We start from the raw sequence: 19,927 nt of genomic DNA, 5'->3' as shown, positions 1-19,927 counted from the left end.
GTGCCCGAGGGTGTGCACACGCGGAGCGAGCGCGCCCCGTCGGTGCACAAGCACGAGCCTCCGGGGGCTGGGCACAAAGGGGTGCCGGGCCTCTCCCGGGACCCGGCTGCGTCCGCGCTGGCGCCGAATCCAATCCGGTTAGCCCCGGGCGCACCCACTGGCCGCTGCGCCCGAGCATCCCGGGAAGAGGCGCATCTGTGCACACACGCGGGTTTTTAAAAAATAACATATTTCTAGACTTGCCTCCTCCTCTCCCCCACCCCCAATCTTTGCAAAGCAGCCCAGAGGGCGGGGGAGGGGGAGGGGCCGCGGAGTTAATAAAGGGAGATGGGCGGAGCCGGCCCCCAGCCATTGGCTAGCCCGGGGAGTGATGTCACCCATATGACACCCTGATAACTAGTTGGGAGAGGTCCCCCAACTTTTTGCAGGAGTGCGCGCGCCTGGGAGTGTTCGGGGTCCGGCGCTTGCGGCGGGAGCCACGAGCCGGAGAAGAGGGGTCCCGGGCTGCTCCGCCCGCCGCTGCCGCCTCTCCCGTCGCGGCCGCAGCCCTCAGCGCGCGGGCGGTCGAAACCGCTGCAGCCGCAGCAGTCACTGTGTGCAGCCTGGGAGGGGGGGAGGGGGGAGGGGGGGAGCCGCGGACGCGGGGTGCCGAGGACTTTGCAACTTGCCCGGGAAGGTGGAGGGACGAGAGGGGGAGGGGGACCTCCGCACGAGACCGAGCGGCCCGGGTTGGAGCGCCCAGCCCCGCAGCGGATCATGGTGCAGCAGGCGGAGAGCTTGGAAGCGGAGAGCAACCTGCCCCGGGAGGCGCTGGACACGGAGGAGGGCGAATTCATGGCTTGCAGCCCGGTGGCCCTGGACGAAAGCGACCCGGACTGGTGCAAGACGGCGTCGGGCCACATCAAGCGGCCGATGAACGCGTTCATGGTGTGGTCCAAGATCGAGCGCAGGAAGATCATGGAGCAGTCCCCGGACATGCACAACGCCGAGATCTCCAAGAGGCTGGGCAAGCGCTGGAAAATGCTCAAGGACAGCGAGAAGATCCCGTTCATCCGGGAGGCGGAGCGGCTGCGGCTCAAGCACATGGCCGACTACCCCGACTACAAGTACCGGCCCCGGAAAAAGCCCAAGATGGACCCCTCGGCCAAGCCCAGCGCCAGCCAGAGCCCCGAGAAGAGCGCGGCGGGCGGCGGCGGCGGCGGCGCGGGCGGCGCCAAGACCTCCAAGGGCTCGAGCAAGAAGTGCGGCAAGCTCAAGGCCTCCGCGGCGCCCGCGGCCGGCGGCGCCAAGGCGGGCGCGGGCAAGGCGGCGCAGCCCGGGGACCTGGGCGGCGCGGGCGACGACTACGCGCTCGGCGGCCTGCGCGTGAGCGGCGCGGGCGGCGGCGCGGGCAAGACGGTCAAGTGCGTGTTCCTGGACGAAGACGACGACGACGACGACGACGATGACGAGCTGCAGCTGCGGATCAAGCAGGAGGCGGACGAGGACGACGAGGAGCCGCCGCACCAGCAGCTCCTGCAGCCGCCGGGGCAGCAGCCGCCGCAGCTGCTGAGACGCTACAACGTCGCCAAAGTGCCCGCCAGCCCCACGCTGAGCAGCGCGGCCGAGTCCCCCGAGGGCGCGAGCCTGTACGACGAGGTGCGGGCCGGCGCCGCCGCGGGCGCGGGGGGCGGCAGCCGCCTCTACTACAGCTTCAAGAACATCACCAGGCAGCACCCGCCGCCGCTGGCGCAGCCCGCGCTGTCGCCCGCGTCCTCGCGCTCGGTGTCCACCTCGTCGTCGTCCAGCAGCAGCGGCAGCGGCGGCGAGGACGCCGACGACCTGATGTTCGACCTGAGCTTGAATTTCTCGCAGAGCGCGCCCGGCGCCGGCGAGCAGCAGCTGGGGGGCGGCGCGGCGGCCGGGAACCTGTCCCTGTCCCTGGTGGATAAGGATTTGGATTCGTTCAGCGAGGGCAGCCTGGGCTCCCACTTCGAGTTCCCCGACTACTGCACGCCCGAGCTGAGCGAGATGATCGCGGGGGACTGGCTGGAGGCGAACTTCTCCGACCTGGTGTTCACGTATTGAGGGGTGCGCGCCGCCCGCCCCTACTCTCGGCGGGTGCAGAGCGGGGTTCCTTGGGAGGAAGCCGTGGCGGTCCTGATGGTGGTGGTGGTGGCGGGGTGGAGGGGAGAGAAGAAGATGCTCATGTTCGTGTGATGTCGTGACACAAAGAAATTGGGAAAAGATGATGAAAATTTTTGGTGGAGTTAAAGTGAAATGAGTAGTTTTTAAACATTTTTCCTGTCCTTTTTTTGCCCTCCCCCCATCTTCTTCCTTTATCGTGTCTCAAGGTAGTTGCATACCTAGTCTGGAGTTGTGATTTTTTCCCCCAAAATGTGTTTTTGTAATTACTCTTTCTTTTTCCTGAAATTCGTGATTGCAACAAAGGCGGAGGGGACGGGGCGGGGGAGGGGCAGGAGGACCCGCTCCGGAAGGCGCTGTGGAAGCTTGTCGGTCTTTGAAGTCTGGAAGACGTCTGCAGAGGACCCTTTTGGCAGCACAACTGTTAACGCTAGGGAGTTGGTTGGAGATTTTTTTTTTTAATCTTAAGAGATCTTAAAGAACTGTTTTTTTTTTTTTAAGAAACAAACAAAAAAGGGACCATTGCAACTTTATTTTATTTTATGTTTTTTTTGGAGGGAGAAAACTGATGTCTTCTATGCATCCGATTCTTAACAAAACTGCAGGGAGCTTGAAAAAATGCAGACTGTACAAACGCTTACAAAAAAAACTGTGAACTGACTTAAGATCAGAGTTTACTTTTCAGATCAAATTGTTTATGGTTTTGCAAATGTGATTTCTACTTGCCAACTTTTTTTTTGTAACTTGTTCCCTTATACCTCCTTGATTGAATACCAGACAGCCTAGACCTCAGTACAAAAGGTATTGAAACATTTTTGATACATAACAGACCTCAGTCTTTTTTAAAAATTAATATATTTTCAGGCGTATTTTTGTACAGTGAAAAGGGAACATTCTTGCTGTGTTTTTTCAGTAAGACTTTCAGGCACTTCTTCCCTTTTGATTTCCTTTTTTCCTCTTTTTTAGCATGCAAGTATGTTGGTACGTTATGTCCTGGTTTAAAAAGGATTAACATTTTAAAATAATCCTTGCATCTAAAGGCCTTGTGGTTTAAAAAAAAACAAACTTTTTTTTGTACAGCTATAGTAGAGATTTGTTCAATATTTGTAGGTAAAGATTTATTGAAAATGGTGATATAGACCTCAGAGCTGTTATCTTAGTTTAAAGATTGTATATGTACTGTACTATAGTAGGACTTTATGTATCTCATACGCTGTGATATGTGGATGGGGGCCCCAGATGGAAGGTTTGAAACTGGATTCTCGATTTTTAGCAAAAAAGAAAAAAAGGCACATAGTTTAAAAAGTTTCTCATTTCGTGCAATATAATCTAAATAAAGTACAGACCATCTGCGTATTTTGTAGCAAATGGTGGCAAAGCAGACTCAATGCACTGTCGACATCATTGCCTGTTTTTTTTTTTTTTTTTTTGTGCTGGAAGTCTGTATCTTGACAATTTTAATAAATCAGCTGGAACTGATAGAAACTTCATCGCCAATAGTCTCTATGGAAGTCAAACTGGAGGTTCTGTTGTCGCAGCGCATTCAGTGACGAGGCTGTAGTGAGCGCGGGTGGGAGGTGGGCGTTAGACTGCAGGGTGCTCCGGGGGCAGGCCGAGCTCGGCGAGGGCGAGCTACCAGACCCGGGGAGGAGGCTGCTTCCTCCCCGCCTTCCCTCCCCCCTGCGCTCCAGTTTCCTTTCTCACCTCCTCCTCCGCTCCCTCCTGTCTCCACCCTTCCTGGCTGGCGGCGGGCGTGGCGGGGACCCGGGCCAGCGCGCGACCGGTGTCCTCGCCGGGCGTGTGCGTTCTGCGCGCAGGGCTGCGCGTCGCGGTGACAGGCGCCCTCGGCCGCGAGCGAACCTCGCCGCCCCCCTGAACAGGGTGCGGATAGCCGTTTCCAGTTGTGAATTTTTCTTTTTATGTGGACCCTGCATCTCCGCGTGTGCGCCGAGGTCGATGCCGTGGGGACGCGGCCACAGTTCTGGCCTCCAGCGGTGACGGGGGCTGCGGAGAGGTGGTCGGAGTCTGTGTCTGCCCGGTTCCTCGGGGCGGGGAGCTCGGTCCCCGATGGCGCTCGGAGGACGGCCAGGGCGCGGCGAGTGGCCGAAGGCGGCGGGAGGGACACGCCGCCGCCACTGCGATCGAAGCCGGGGCCACGCGGGTGTCTGCACTGGCCGAGCCGCCAGTGGGGCCGCGGAGGGACCGAGGGCGTCTGAACGGCGGCCCGGGAGACGAGGGGTAGAGCCACGCGCCCCTGGGACTGGGCTTTCCTTGCCCGGCCGCGGCAAGCGCCCGGCGCACCCCGCCCCGGGCCCTGGCGGTGCCCCGGGCCCGCGGGCCGTGGGGCGGGGGGAGCAAGCTCACCCGGGCCGGAGGTTCCCGGCGCGCCTGCTCTCCGGCCGCCCCGGGATTTGCCTCCGGGCGGACTGCCTGCGGGAGGCGGCTCGGCGTTTGGATCGTTCTCCTCGACCCCTTCCGAGGGGCCCGGGCGGCGGCGCGGGCAGGACCCCGTCCCCCGCGCTCCGTGCGGCGGGGGCCGTCCGCCCGGCCGTACCGCCCTCTTGCCCCTCGCAGTTTCCCATCCCCGGCCTCCGTCTCGGAGCGCGCACCCTGGCCCCGGCCCCGGCCCCCTTCCCGCCCTCGGCCGCCTCTCTCGGAGCCGCGCCTGGGTGGCGGCGAGGCCACGCGGGGGTCGGCGCGCCAGCTTTCGAGCTCGGCCCCTGCGAGCCGCGGCGCCTGCCCGTGGGGGAGGTTTTCCGTGGCTAATTGAAACTCGGTGCACATCACATACCACTTCTAAGCCTACTGAAATGGTTCAACAGCGTTTGGCCTCCATTTTTTTTGAGGTTTGGCGAGCTCAGATGGAAGCACCCGCCCGCTCCCAGGAGCTGCTAGGCCGAAGGGGCCCCTGCACCCTTCCTGCCGCCCCTCCCGCTCTCCTGTGCCGCCCTGGCCCCCGCGCTCCGAGCGCCGGCCTCCCCCAGCCTTCCTGGGCTCCGGGCGAGCCTCCACCCAGCCCCCACCTCGGGATGCGGAGCCAGCAAGCTTCTGCGGCAGATGGATGGATTTCTTTTTTCCATGGCTTTTTCGTTTCGATAAACCATCAGATCTTAGTCCTAAACTTGGGAAAAGAAAGGGCTGGTGGTAATAAGGTTCTCAATATAGAACTGGATTTCTGGAGTTGTTTACCTGTTTTTGTTTTTTTCTGTTTTTCCCAAATGATAGACTAATGTAGTCATTGGTCGAACGTTTATTTTAGCCACGTATAATTGAACCAGCGGTTTACAATTGACAATTCTCTGTGCTGGGGATTTTACGTGGCGGCCCTCTGCTGCAGTTCTAAAACTTGTTGAAAACACAAGCCCATTTGTAAGACCGAGTCTATGTATTTTGAAACTCTGGAAACTTTGCATGTGTTTTATGTTTTTAATCATACATGAATCTTGGACATTTTCTCTGGTGAGGTAGAAACTCTAACTAAATTAGCAACGTAATAATTTGGCCTCAGAATGGAAACAATCTTGATTAAAAGAGAAAAAAAGCTACGTAGCCTAAGTTGTTGATAGTAAAATAAGAGAAAAAAAAAAATAGATGGTCAGCGACCTAAATTAAAAACCTGTTAGAACTCAGGACAGGCGCTTGAATGCGCTTTTAAACATTATTTAAGGCTGTTTTGATGAATGCATTGTGAAAATCATTCATAGTGAATTTTTTATTGAATGTCTAAACAGTATAATACACAAGGTATTCTGGCCACTGGATAGTCTTCAATAAAAGTTTAATTGCATTTTTTTTTTTGGTCTCTTAAGTAAGTTTTATTTTTAAGCATTGACAGAATATCTTAAAAGGTAACTTGGGGGTGGGGGTGGGGGTGGAGATGGGGGTGGGGGTGGGGGGTTGGGTGCGCTGCAGCCTAGCCAGTGGGTATCCTGCTGTTTGTAACTAGCTCACAGACTTCGATGATGGCGTTTTAGTAAAATTTCCATCTTTCCAAACTTGAACCAGCATTCTCTTATTAATTCTTTAAACTGTGGAAATAATTTTCCAGTTCTTACATTCTGATATGCATCCCTGTTATTTAAAAAAATGCTAATAAAAGGCAGTGTGTTTAAACTGTGCTTTGCAAATATTATGTATGTTATGAATGACTACAGTCACAGGGCAAATTATTTGTAGAATGATTATCCTTTAGCTAGAAGAAAAACCATTCCATCCTTCGGGCAGAGAGGTTTCTTTTTAATGTTAATCAAGGGGAAGTGATTTAAATATGCATGCTTATAGCAGGATGATTTAGTTGTTTTTTGTTTTTGATTTTTTGAGAAAGAGACTCAAAAGGCCAAGACTTCTTTTTCTCTTCTCTGGGAGTTGAAACCACAATCATTTGCTATTGGTCCAGTGTAAGAAACTTAACATTTGTTACTCACTTGAGAATTTAAATAGCTTTGCCCAAGGAACCTGAGAGGAAGCAAGAATTGCTCTATTTTTAAAGTAGTCATTCAATATAAATATATTATATCAATCTTAACTTTTTTATTCTCTGGTATGATTAATAATATGTATATTCTTACTTTTTCTTCTAATGGGCATATGTATCCTTGTGGACACTTTGGAGAGTGGTTTTCTCGGACTCTCCCTTTATAGAACCTTTATACTCTTACTGCGTGGTCCCCTGCTTTTAACAGATTTCTGAGGCAATTATATTTGTGCTTTTTTCTTATGTAGGAAAACCAGCGAAAATAGTTTACTGAGTTGTCAATTTTATCGGTAGATAAAAAAACTTTCTTTATTACAGCTTCAGGGAAGATTTTTTCAGGATATTTCTCAGTTATTCTAAGGGCCAAATTTTATAAAATTTCCATTAAGAATGTCAGTTTCAAACACCCTTTGTATAGCCTGGGCCTGTGAGGATACCAAGTCTGAGCCTTATGTGTCCCAACACAGGAATTTACGAGTTCCCAAGGTGACCGTCTCCATGTAATGACTCTTGCACATGCTTCTCAGAGATTTGGGTTATTTTAATTACTGGTTCTTTATCATTATTCATTTATTTGACTTATTCTACCATACCATCTTTTATTTGATGATTCAGCAACTTATGCTCTTTGATAACTCCAATTTGGTTTTTTTTTCCTTTTTTGTTTTCTTTTTTGCCTCTTTCTGTGGAGCTGACATTTTCAGTCACAATAAAATTAAACAAAATTGAGTGAAGTCAACTCTTCCATTTTACTTTGTTTACTGGCTTTTTTCTTGAATCCTTAACATACTTTCATCTTTTTTCTTCATTGTAGTTATTTTTGTTAACACTACCTATATCAATTAGCTGCCTAATTTTATCTATTCCATGTGGATGCAGTGAGTTTATAAGAGAATTTCACAAACAAGTAGTTTTTTAGTGAACTTAAGCAGAATTTTAAAGGAGACCTATTTTTATACTCAGTAAAAGCACAAAGGTGCAGAAAGTATAAAATGGCTTGCAAAGGGAAACCTAGGTTCATAATATTCCATGTATAAAAGTAATAATTTTATTGGGTAGAGATACTCTTGAAAGATTCAATACCTCTGCCAGTGCACAGATGGGACTGTTCTAAGTGACTTGCCTGCAGTTAAACGATCACTTCTCTGTAGAGAAAACAAACCACAAAAAGCAATAGGACCGAGTTGCAATTGATGAATCGAAACAACCTGGACGTGTGCACGTGGGGGCTTTCTTCTCATGGTTTGATCAAACTTCTTTTATGTAGTCACATAGACTTGGGTTTTCTCTGCTGTGAAAAATGACAAAATAAAGCAATATGACCAAAAGCTCAAATGCGTAAAAAATATTTACTCTAGGGTCCTTGAAGTGACTTGGTTGCTGACATTATTTTAATAGACATCCTACATTCCCTCTTCACAAAAAGAAGAGCAACTGGAAATAATGTACCATAGAAAGAATTTTGATCAAATAGATACCGACAAAGGGCCCTCTAAGACATTTCCTTCATCCAGCTTATGTTCAAGATCATAATGCCCCACCCCTTGAATCACAGAGGGAGAAACGTTAAATGCCATTACCATTAATTTTGCATTTTGTCTACTTTTACTCTTGTACATATGTTGTGGGTTTAAGAGTCTTTTGCATTTGTTCTGTGACACCATTTTTTAAATGGACTTTTAAAATGGAGGCCTCCTTTTCTGGTTTGGGACTCCTAGTGGGTATGACATCCCACAAGGCCTCATGGTGGCCCCAGGACAGAACCACGTGATGTTTTAGAGCAGTTTTCAGCATGACACTGTTAACAAGTCTTATTTTCCAAGGCCACGTGAAACTTACTTTCATAGCCACTCCAGGTTTGGGAGCAGAAAAGCTGAAAAACCCTTTTGTTTAGAAGTCTGAGTGGTTTGTGGGGGGGGACCTTTTGTAGAGTTTGCATGCCAGCGCACGCCCTGATGCAGGGACACGGAGAGGAGGAGGTGCTCCCTGCAGCGATGTGCTGGAAGGTGAAGTGTGTGATAGCACTAGGGGGAAAGAAAATGCATGGCAAAGTTTCGTCTTCTTGTAGACTATCCAGCATGCAGAGTTTAGTGTGTGAAAACAGTGTATGACATTGCTGTATCAAAGTTGTAAAATTAAGCATTATTTATTGAAAACTATGTATTTTTTTGTAAAAACCTGATCACATAGAGAATATCAGTGGCTTGTGCTTGTGCTTCAATCGAACCAGCTTCTTGACCCGCCCTCCTTGGTACGCAGTGTTATTGCTCAGGGTTGAAAATAGTATACCCCGATGTCTCTTTCGCAAGAGTTTTTTTCACAGAGGAATACATTTGTTCAAAAGACTCTAATAAAATTGTGTGATCGATCTGCACTCTTGGCTTTTATGTGACTTTCTTCCAGCTTTGCATCTGATAACTACTGTTCAATTCATAAAGTGTAGTCCTCGAAGCTGGTATCAGAGACAGGTCTCAAAAGTTCTGAGTGTCGGTCTGGAGAGGGATTGGGCCCCCAGAAATGGTCTGGGCAGGTTTGAGAGCTGCCAGCCATGGTAATCAGCATGGTTATGGCTCAGGATTTTTAACTGGCCAACTGAGCAAATAAAAGCATAGCCAGAATATAGAAGGGTAGATGAACATGTTTTATCAGAAATGCTTGAAGTAGGAAATGAAGGAAACCTATCGGGGAGCAGCTGCTGCCTTTGAATTCAATGCCAGCAAACTCCATTTCTCTGTGTCTTTTTCTTTTTCCTATCAACAATTTACAGTGTAAATGTATTTTGACATAGAAATCATTCTGTACCAAGATTCTTGATATAAAATGCTTTTATGGAATCCTGTATCCTTGGAGTTATCACATTTTTTTTAAAGAAGTGTTTACATGGTGAGTGTTTGTTGCATATTAAATTTGGTTTTGTAGAAACACTTGTGTTGTATTTTAACAAATTTTCAAGTGCACAATTACAACAATTGCTCCTAGGTTCTCAGTTAATACTAATTTTTACTAAAAAACAAAAAAACAAACATCAGAATTATCTATGGCAACACTGCCTATTCATTATATAATACAGTCAGTGCTTGACTTCATTCCTGAATATTTTAGGGTGTCTTTCACCTTGGAAGGATTTTATTTTTATTTATATTTTGAAGGAAACGAAAAACAGACCCTGTATAGGTTTCACCTAGTCAAAAATGTTTCTTGAAATGAACACCAAAAGATCTTCTTGAATGTGTTTCCAGTTCCTCACTGGGACTTCCTGTACTACTTATTATACTACCTGCTTTCAGTGATGTGGGCTTTTTTTTAAAAAAAAGAAATCACTTTTAACTTAATAGTTAAATGTTTTGAAGAGATCTCTGGCTAAAATGTCACTGGTAGGAAAACATATCAAATGTGAAAACTTTCACTTTGCTAGTCTCCCAGTAAGTCTGGGAGTGGAAGGAAGAGGTGAGGTATCCTTACTCTTATCAATTGCTTATCTACAAAGCCCCATAAAAATAATATGCCTGGACAGAATGTCTTTACCCAAATATGGATGGTCATATCCGTGTCAGAAGATACATTGATTCCACCTGAAAGTAAAACCCTTATGACATATGTAGCTTGGCGAATTCGAAATGACTGAAATCTGATTTTGACATCTGTTAAAGCACATGTGACTTCATAAAAATGGGGTGCATTTGGGTATTTTGAGAACAGTGGGAGTCGAGGAGGCCAGAGCAGGACAGCTCGTTAGCACTCTGTATTTTGTCGTCTGATGGGACTGAACTGCAGAGCTATGAAGTTTTCGTGTGTGGTCAAACAGAAGAGTGGATCTAATCATAGTGGCTTGTGAGTAGATCTGAAAAAATCAGGAGAGGTGAGATTGACCTCTAGATTTGTCTTTCTGTGAAATAATTAGATATTTGTGTCCAGCTTGAGTGTACATACCAGCGGGAACCATCATTTGCTGCCCTCCACATCCCACTCTACAGGGTTTTGCGCTCCCCTTCCTAGCTGGACTGAATGGCCGCATTCTGCCCAGAATCCCAATGCGCAAAATTTGTCAGAGTGGCCACCAACTAGAGGACAAACCAAGGATAATAGGCTTGTTTGTGCCCTGGAACTCCTTCGGTGTCACTCAAGAGTCGGCTGAGCTAACCATCAGACTCCTTCCCAGATATGGGACTGAGAAACACATAGATGGGTTTAGCTCTCTGCAGGATTTGACCGAGGAGTGAGTCTTAGAGCGGGAGGAGCTATTACAAGCTGAAATTGGGAGGTCAAGACCAGATGGCAGACCCGGAAGACAAACAGGGAAGCCGAGGAAGCAAGAGGGGACTTGCACGGCTCCGAGAAGAAGGAATCCCATGTGTCTGGGGAGAGGAGGAACCCCTGGCTGTCTGGCTTATTCACTGGGCTTTACTCCGGTCAATCAGTGGCTACTGGCAGCTGACCCGGCTGTTATTTGGCCATTTTTCTTTACTAACAAAAACTTATTTTGACTTGAATGGTAATATGACCAGTTAAAAGACTACCTTCCCTTGCCTCCCTTGCCGAGAGAGGTGTCCTCTGGCAGAGCTCTGACCAAGGAGATGTTAGTGAACGCCTGTCAGTGAGACCTCCAAGGAAATACCTCTACAGGGAAGCATGCCGAGTGGGTATGTGTCTTTCTGCAACTTCTCACTCCTTCCATGTGGGATGTGGACATAATGGCTGGAGCTACAGGGATGAGCATGAAGCAGAGGGAAAGGGATTCCAGAATCCTTGACCAGCTGCCAAAGCATTGCCAACAACTGCCTGTGTTTGAGTAAGTCACAGTTACTCAGATTTTCACTTAAATCTGCTCAAATCAAAACCATAATAGACCCCTGTTTCCTTGTATGTATTTGAGTGGATTTGTGTTTCTTTTAATCCAATGATTAAAACTAAGTTTAAATAGCCAAAGAGTTAAGATGATATGTTAAATGTTGGAAAAAAGAGTTTAGTAAAACTCCCAAAAGTTGAAAGAAAGCTTAAAAAAATGGTGAAGAGAGGAAAAAAGACATGTCAAGTGTTTTCACAATTACATCACAAATAGGACATTGGATTTACCCACTGAAAGTTTAGGGTTACTTTTAAGAAATATTTATAGCAAAAATGTGTTTGAGAATTGCTTTATGTTTGCAGAGCTGTTTTCCAAGTTGAAAATGATGCAGTATCTCCCATTTGTCTGCATGCCTCCAGAGAGGCCTGGCCCGTTTGCCAGCAAGTTATTTTCTGGGGGCATCGTCCCTTCTTCACAACCATTTCCACTGAGAAATTAAGAGTAAATCTCACTGGATTTAGCATATGGCATCTTAAAAGGAAGAGCTCCTCAAATACCATTTTTCCGTATTTTGCCCTTCATAGTTAAAATTTTGGTTTTCCAACTCTTTGAGTCAAAAGCAATATCTTCAGAGAAGTACAGAATCTGAAGACCAGAAACAGAAAAGGAGAAGGAGACAGATTCACAAGAAAGCTATAACAGCAAAAGAAAGCCTCAGAAGTCACAGATCATTTGTAGGAGGACACACAGCTCTCCCCGAGCGATGTTGAGTGTATCACTGCTTATATCACCGTACAAAAGTGAGTGTTTATGACAGTGATGTCACCAAAAAAAGCTTAAATCATATACATAATAGCCTATTTAACAAGACAGGAAAGAAGGAAATTTTTTCTTAAATATTTCTACTCAACGTAATTTAAAATCATACCAAAAAGCTCTGGAAGAATCAGTTTTGCCTAAAAGCTTTTTCACTTGCTAGTGTTTTCTTATAAATAAAAAAGTGGTTTTGGTCCAAGAGCTAGCAGGAGATGGACAGCCCGAAGCCCATGAAGCAGCACAGAACATCGCAGCTGGAGTAGCGGCGCAGGGGAGCAGCCCACCGTCCCCGGAAGCTCGGCTCCTACATTTCAGTCCGAGTCTGTATCATCCAGAAAGATGAACAGATGCAGATGAGGTCGGGTACAAGGCGTGCTGAGAAAGGAGTCGGGCCAGGTGGGAAGGAAGCAGGTTGGGTGGACCAGATGGCCAGTCAGCTAACCAGAGTGGGGGACGCATGGGATGTCCTGGCCGGTGATCCTAGGTCGCATGAGAGCAACTAGCCAAGCGGACATGACCTCAAGGGCGAGGGAGACGGATGATTACAAGATGAGGGGATGAAGGAAAGAACTGTTGTATCTGGACTAGGGAAAGGAAGGCGAGACAGGAGAAAGAAGTGGCAGTGGCTGCGGTCTGATGGCACTTGGCCCATGATGTGATACCGCGCGGAGAAGCACGGGGGTGGCAGCCTGAGAGAGAGCAGGGGCACCCTCTGGGTGACCTGCAGAGCGGGCTCCTGGAAGTGAGGGGCTGGCCTGGGGCACGCTGTCATCGGGGCCCCAGGGCCCGGCTCCTCCTCGCGGCCTGTGCGCCCAGGGCACCTCCCTGGGCTCGCCGCCCTCCATGGGGCCCCGAAAGAAGGCTTAGCAGGGCCGAGGCCAGCTGCGCACCTGCATACCCTGGGTTCCAGTCTCAGTTCTGCCACCTCCTGCCACTGGTCCCTGGGGTACCTCCCGAGCCACGCTGTGCTTCCCTTGCATGTGAATGACCTCTCAGAGCCCATGCGGGAGGTGTCCTGAGTAGTAAAGGAGAGCCTGGACTCTCAAAAGGAGCACAGCAAGCCTAAGGCATTGCCGTGGGGCCAACACCCTGAGAACGCAGGGACCCTTCTGTCTGGTTGGGCCTCCCGTCCCCAGACCTGGACAGAGGCCTGGTGGGAGCTGCCTGAAATGTGCACTGAATGAATGGCTCCGAGTGGAAACCCAAATCAGAATGCTCCTCCCTCAGGGTTCAGGGAACAGCTGGCTGGGGACACCGATTCCAAACCTGCGGGAGTGAAGAAGAGAACCCTGCTGAGTCAGCAGGGTTTCAGGGCCGAGAGCAGAGGGGGACGCGGTTTTCTCTCCCCCTGGAGGAAGATGAAACACAGCATTTATTGACGTGGCAGAGGACGCCTTCCTCCTGCAACAGGCTTTTCAGCGGTAGCCTCCTGCTCTGACACTTGAAGGATGTCATTCACACGGTGATAGATGGCACCTCTTAGAAACACAGCAGAGAAGCAATTTAAACAGTGAGGGCAAACCTCGCCATTACTGCCGCAGTTCACAATCGTCCCCAGAGCAAGGTCATCTCAGGAAGGGGGTTGGTCACTTCGGGTCACTCTGTAGGTAAGACAGGTGATGTTTAAAGACAGTTCTCAGCCTCATATCCATCCAGTAAGCACACAGGAAGGCAAAGAGGTCAAGTCAGAAGGACTGACATCCGTTCTGCATTGAGAAGTTGCCTAACTCAGAAATCTTCATCAGAAGAGGTTGCTTAGCATCCTCAGGTCACGCGGGGTCTTCTGTCTAGCTTACAAAAAGCAAGAGATTATCCTTTCTTAACAATGATTGGATTGATGGTAGTACCTGTATATCAGTTTTAAAATAATACATATATTGGAGGTGCCTGCTCAAAAATTTAATGGCTACACTTGCATGGTGAGATGAGATTAGAGGCCTGTGCTCTGGAACAGAGAAGAGAGGACATGGTATCCTTAGGGACAGTGGGTGCAATAAAGGGATGGAGTCCAGTTCTGTCAAGTCATCAAGTCTCTAGTTGAGCTGTGTGGAATGAGGTAACTGGCTTTGCCTCTCTGGTTCTCTGCCTTTTCATGCATAAATTGGTGCCTGAACTTAACAGTATTTGAGGTTCCTCTCAGGTCTAAGAAATGATACAAATGGCTACTATTTATTTACACATGGAGTGCCAGTTTGCAGGCATTGGTATAAACCATGCTTTCAGAGCTAGCCGGCAATGTAACGGAGGACTAGGGCAAGACAGCCAGGCGCTATGCGGCCAGCAGACAGACATGCAAGGCCTCCCTGAGGAGGCTCGCATCCAGAACATTTCAAACACTCAGTGGCCCAAACAGAATGGCGATTGGCCCCATGTTTTGTTTTGCTGATGGGGAGATGGGCTGTGGTTTTGAAGGCCCTGGTTACTCTCTCCTGAGACAGAACTCATGGGTTGAATTCTATAATGGGGTTAATAAACAAAATTATTTTCCAGGCCAGCAAACACTCAAACTCAAGTTTGAGGTAATTCCTTGAAAACCAGTTTTTATAATGCTATTTCAGTCGGCAAACTTCTTCAACTGAGAAAGCATAAACATATTATAGCATTAATGCAGATAACATCACGTTCCATGAAACACAAATCTGGCTTCTAAACTTACCAAACAGACATCAAAATCACACAAACAAATATACAGGCTTCTGGGCCCACTTCCCAAAATACTGATTCAGTGTGCTTGGAATGAGACCTATAATCTATATTTTTAATTATGGTATTCGGTTTCTTCGGAGGCTCTTGGGCCACAGACAGCTTCTGAGACCCGTAACTCTTAAATCAGTGAGGGAATCACATGAAACAAAACTTGTTCTGCCAAATATCAGTGTCTCGGGGTCAAGTAGTAAGGTTTCTGTTAATAAACACAGCCTAGTCTTGCGGCCTATGTTCCATGGTCATGTTTCCTCTTGTGTGGTTGTGGCGAGTGGTGGTGGTGAGCACACAGACGTGGGATGGCCAGGCCTATGTGGTCAGCCGAGCCAGAGACACCTGCCCTCTCCAGGGGCGTCCTGTGAGCTCTGCCGCAGGAGGAGCAGGGCCCTGAAGGAGGCTGGGAAGGTGGTGTGGAGGGTTGGCAGCCACCAGCAGGCCGGACAAAGGTGCTCCCGCCTGGAGTGGGAGCTGTGATATGGCCCTGGAGGCCCGGCATTGGCAGCAGTGGGGCGCAGCCCAGGTGAGCAGGAGCCAGGGGCCGGTTTGATTCTTGGTTTTGTTCTGGGAAGGGACACCTGTGTTTCGACCTGGATTCCCTGGTATTCAAACCTTTCACGCCTCCGCACGCCCTGTGCTTCTTGCCCAACCCCGCAGTCAGACCTGAGACCCAGGGCTCACGGATGGAGTCTGAGCGTTGGTGTAAAACCAAACCACGCTAAATCCACACCTCCATTATTCTCCCCACTTGCTCTTTGAGTGACACTGGGGTGGGGTGCAATGAGAAAATAAAAACTGGGAACCTTACAGGCCTGAATAATGAGCAATTCTGAGTATTTTATGTAGCTCTAACACTGACCCAACCTCTGAGTCCGTTTTCTCACCTGAAAAGTGGGGTAATGGCCCGGGCGCGCATCGTGCCTAGCAGTGTAAGGCATGGTGATGAAGTGGGGTGGTTTTCAAGTAACGGGCAACTGTTACTGCCAGTCAGGCATTCTGCATTTGGGTTTTTACTCACCTGGAAAATTGGATCATCGTCCTTGCTTCTGAAGGGTGCTCCGTACTTAATTAACATTTTCAAGCTTTCTGAGACCTGACTTACACTAACAGACATCCAATGAAATAAAGCCCTAGAACTCGGCTCCCAGGAAGAGGGGAGGAAAGGAGGGATTCATCTGGGTTGAACGATTTGTTATATGCTTTAACATACAAAATAAAACAGAAGATGGAGATGTTTTGCAAGAGATAACACAAAATGAAGCAAGGACATTTTCCCACATAATCGCAGGGAGCAGATTAAAACAATAACTACCCTGTGTAATGTAAGGGGAATTCTTACCTCCCGAATACAACCAATTGTTGATGGCAGAATTCTCAGAATTGGAATGGGGGCATAGAGATGCATACAAGAGACGGGAAGAGCGGGAGGAGACGGTATGGTGCCGTCTTAGAGTGGTTTGTCATGCTAATGAGGTACAATTTGATAGTGATGAGGGGCATTTATATACTTCAAATAGAAAGAGGAACAGAAAACCTAGGTTCCATTACAACAGGAGCTGCTACCCATTGACTAACCTAGGCCTGAGCAAGAAAGAATGGTAGCTGAAGCAAGACCAAAGGGCGCATCTTTCATGCCAAAGTCCAAGGTTGATGGGAAGTTTTGTAAAGCAGAAAGCACATGAGAAGTTGGCCAAGTGCAGAAAACATACTTAATCCTAGCTACGCGGCAACCTAGATGAGTGATGTAACCAGGCCCCTCCCAGGACTACTCGCTGGCTGCCTAGAGGTGGCTCCCAGGGAGGACCTATGCAACAGAAAGTGCACAATTGGCCCGGAAAGTGGTCCGGGAAAGTAACAAACCAGACACCTCAAAGAATTACCAGCAGGCATGGAAGCATCCTAGTACTGATAGGGCCTGCCAGTCCCCCCGTCAGATTCCACTTACAGAATCACTCCTCTAAGGCAGCTCAATTAGGAGGTATATTCATTAGAATTTGCCAGAAGAACAGAACCAATGGAATGTGTGTATAGAAGGAGACTAGTTACAAGGAATTGGCTCAGGTGATTGTGGAGGCCTGGCAAGTCCACAAGAAACTGATGGGATAAACCAGCAGGCTGGAGACTCAGGAAAGGGGCACAGCTCAGCTCAGGAAGAGCCGATGGGGCGGAAGAAGGCGGAAGGCAGTCTGCGGGCAGAAGTCCCCCTTGCTTAGGGGACGTCAGTCTGCTGTGGTCTCAAAGCCTCCACCTGATGGGACGAGGCCACCCGCAGAGCAAGCGGCTGCTTTTTGCCCCTCCTTCCGTACTTCCTCAGGGCGCATGAGTAACAGCAAGTGGGCTGCTGCCCTGGAGGGAGCCTGGGACAGTAGGACTAGGGTGGTGCAGTGCTTGCCGGGTGTGGGCATGACTGACTGACTAGCGGTGGGTCCACATGCAATGGCGAAGTCAACCCTCACAGCCGTCCAAGGGAGCAGGGTTTCTTGCTGTTGCCATTTTGCAGCTGACGGCTCCGTCAGGAGGTGAAGGTCCCACAGCCAGTAAATGACAGAGCTGGCTTCGGCCGACTTGGCTTGTCTCTGACCCTACCTTCCCTGTGAATTTGGTCAACAAGTCACACTTTGATCCTATTGGAAGGAGAGTCGATTCTGAATCCCATCTTCTCTGTGGTGGGCCCTGAGCTGACAATGTCCACGTAGCTCCCCTGCCACTACGCACTTCTGCCCACTCGCACGCCCACCTCTGCCCTGCACACACACAGAGCCAGGCATGGGTTCTCCCCAGCGTTACCAGTGTAACCCCACCCATTTCTTCAGTATGCGTCAGAGACAGGCAGATCGCCAGACTCAGGCCAAAGGAAGAGGCTTGCTCACCCCTCCAGGATGGTGATGTGGGCCGTCGTGGGGCCTGGAGCAGCTGTACCCGCTTGGCCATCAGGGGCAAAGCCAGAATGAAGCCAGAGCTGATGCCATAAGAGGTAGAGTGGAGCAACCAAAAGTGTGGTGTTGTTAGGCCTCAACAGCAAATGCTGAAGCCACCTTCCCTCCAGACATCTCACGGGGGCTTGGAAGCCCCACTCGTGGTTCACCAGCTCAGGCGGGTTTGTCTTCCATCACAGCATTCCAAGGGATCCCCTCCTGATTGCTCCACCTTGGGACACTGTTAACTATTTAACTCATTGCTAAAGTGACATAATCATATGGATGCCATTTACATTTGTGGTGAGATACTGGATATTTCATTTCAGATTTATGCCTTTCTTCTTCATCTCAATTGCAAACTAATGTCTTATTTCTTCCAGTTACCTGTAATGATAGTTCCTTATTAAGTGTTGTAAGGATGCATTTGGGGGACCATGTAACAGAGTCACCCCGTCTACCTAAACTTATCTAGGGTAGCAATAAAGAGGAGACGCAGTGATCACTTTAGATGTGTGCCTTTGGAGTGCAGGTAATTCCCGGTGCCCTAGTGTCCTGGTTTCTGGGACATGAGACTTATAGCCCAGAAAACCAGGCCGACCAGAACAGTTTGATTACCGCTGGCAGAACTGGACCATATTTGTGCAACCTACTGTAGGAACTAGGGGAGACAACAATGTCAAGGGAATTATAATGAAATCTCAGGGTTAGGAGCAAACTCTCAGGCCAGCCAGAGTTGTCTTGGACCAGCTTTGCCAACAATAAAAGCTACAATATATTAAAGACCTTCTATGTGTCAAACATTTTATAAATATTTCCCCATCTTTTCAAAAATGATATTACTTAATTGTATAGAAGCAGCTGCACATCCTGGCTCCCCCAAGGCAGCAGGGTGACCGGGTGGTAGCCCCCGTGCCTGGCCTGCGGCCTGCGGCCTGCAGGTGAGAGCATTGTCTACCATGCCACCAGTCCCCGGTCTCTTTCTTTGCAGCTTTCTATGGATTTTGCATTTGTTTGCACTTGGGGCTCTTGAGTTCTTCACAAACATTTGTGGAATGAATGGGTGAGCTGAGAAATGCTGGCTCTCCCACTCATTTGCACAGAAGTAAATCCCCAGGGAAAACAGGGTTTGGGGCTTGCTCTGCGACTGAGCAGAGATGCTCTTGAGTCACTTATGGGGCTTCTCAGGGATGTGTGCCTTAGGGGTGTGATTATTTATTATGCTGACAACTGTCGGCCATGGTGCTTTGTTTTATAGGAAAGGCCAATTGAGAATTTCTAGAGAAAACTTTGAGGAGTCCAAAGTGGACCCTGGGATGGTTAGTTTCCATGTCAACTTAACTGGACTAAGGGGTGCCCAGAGAGCTGCCCAAATGTTATCTTCAGGTGTGTGTGCAAAGGTGTTTCTGGAAGAGATGAGCTTTTGAATCAATTGACCCAGTAAGGATCACCCCCACCAATCCTTTGAAGGCCTCCCTAGAACTAAAAGGTGCAGTGCAGTTAGATTCTCTCTCTGCCTGACCTGGAGCTGGGATGTCCTTCTTCTGCCCTGGGACATCAAGGCTCCTGATTCTTGAGCCTTTGCTTTGGCCCAGCAGCTTCCCTGGTCCTCAGGCCTTTTGACTCAGAATAAATTACACCAGTGGCTTCCCTGGGTCTCCACTTGCAAGTGGCAGATCAGGATGTGAGCTCCTGAGACAATCGCCATATTAAATCTCCTCCAATATATCTCATATTCTTTTTCTCTGGAGACCAAACACAGAGACTCCATTCCGATTCCAAAACCGAAATTCTCCTACTTCCAACTAATTCCATTATTGAAAACTCCGAATTATGTAAAACAACTTACATGAAAGAGAATCAGCAGATCATATTAATTACTTAGAAAAATATTTGGTATTTTTTTTAGTAATTCAAGCTTGGTTTTCTTTTTTTCCTGAGATGTAAGACTTCAAATAGGCTAAGAAAAGGAAACAATTTTAGTTCCATTTCAGTGATGGATGGTGGTGGGTCTGTTAGCTTTGGGGGTTTTCTTTTTCTTTTTTTGTTGTTCAATTTTTTTATAGTATGTAAAGGTCTCTGATACTCTTCAGAATGAAAGATAGCATGTAA

The 19,927-nt window shown here is 48.6% G+C and overlaps 1 protein-coding gene across 1 annotated transcript; it reads left to right on the top strand.

The window, feature by feature from the left end:
• Positions 1–639: 639 nt before the first annotated feature.
• Positions 640–5,956, top strand: SOX11 (SRY-box transcription factor 11). Its single transcript, XM_017666860.3, has one exon. It carries the CDS (start codon positions 757–759, stop codon positions 2,065–2,067), a length of 1,311 nt encoding a protein of 436 aa, XP_017522349.2. The 5' UTR covers positions 640–756; the 3' UTR covers positions 2,068–5,956.
• Positions 5,957–19,927: the final 13,971 nt, after the last annotated feature.

The sequence above is a fragment of the Manis javanica genome, chromosome 1, assembly GCF_040802235.1.
Source record: "Manis javanica isolate MJ-LG chromosome 1, MJ_LKY, whole genome shotgun sequence".
Lineage (NCBI taxonomy): Eukaryota > Metazoa > Chordata > Mammalia > Pholidota > Manidae > Manis > Manis javanica.
Note: the sequence above shows the minus strand (reverse complement) of the source record. Positions and strands in the feature narration are given on the sequence as shown.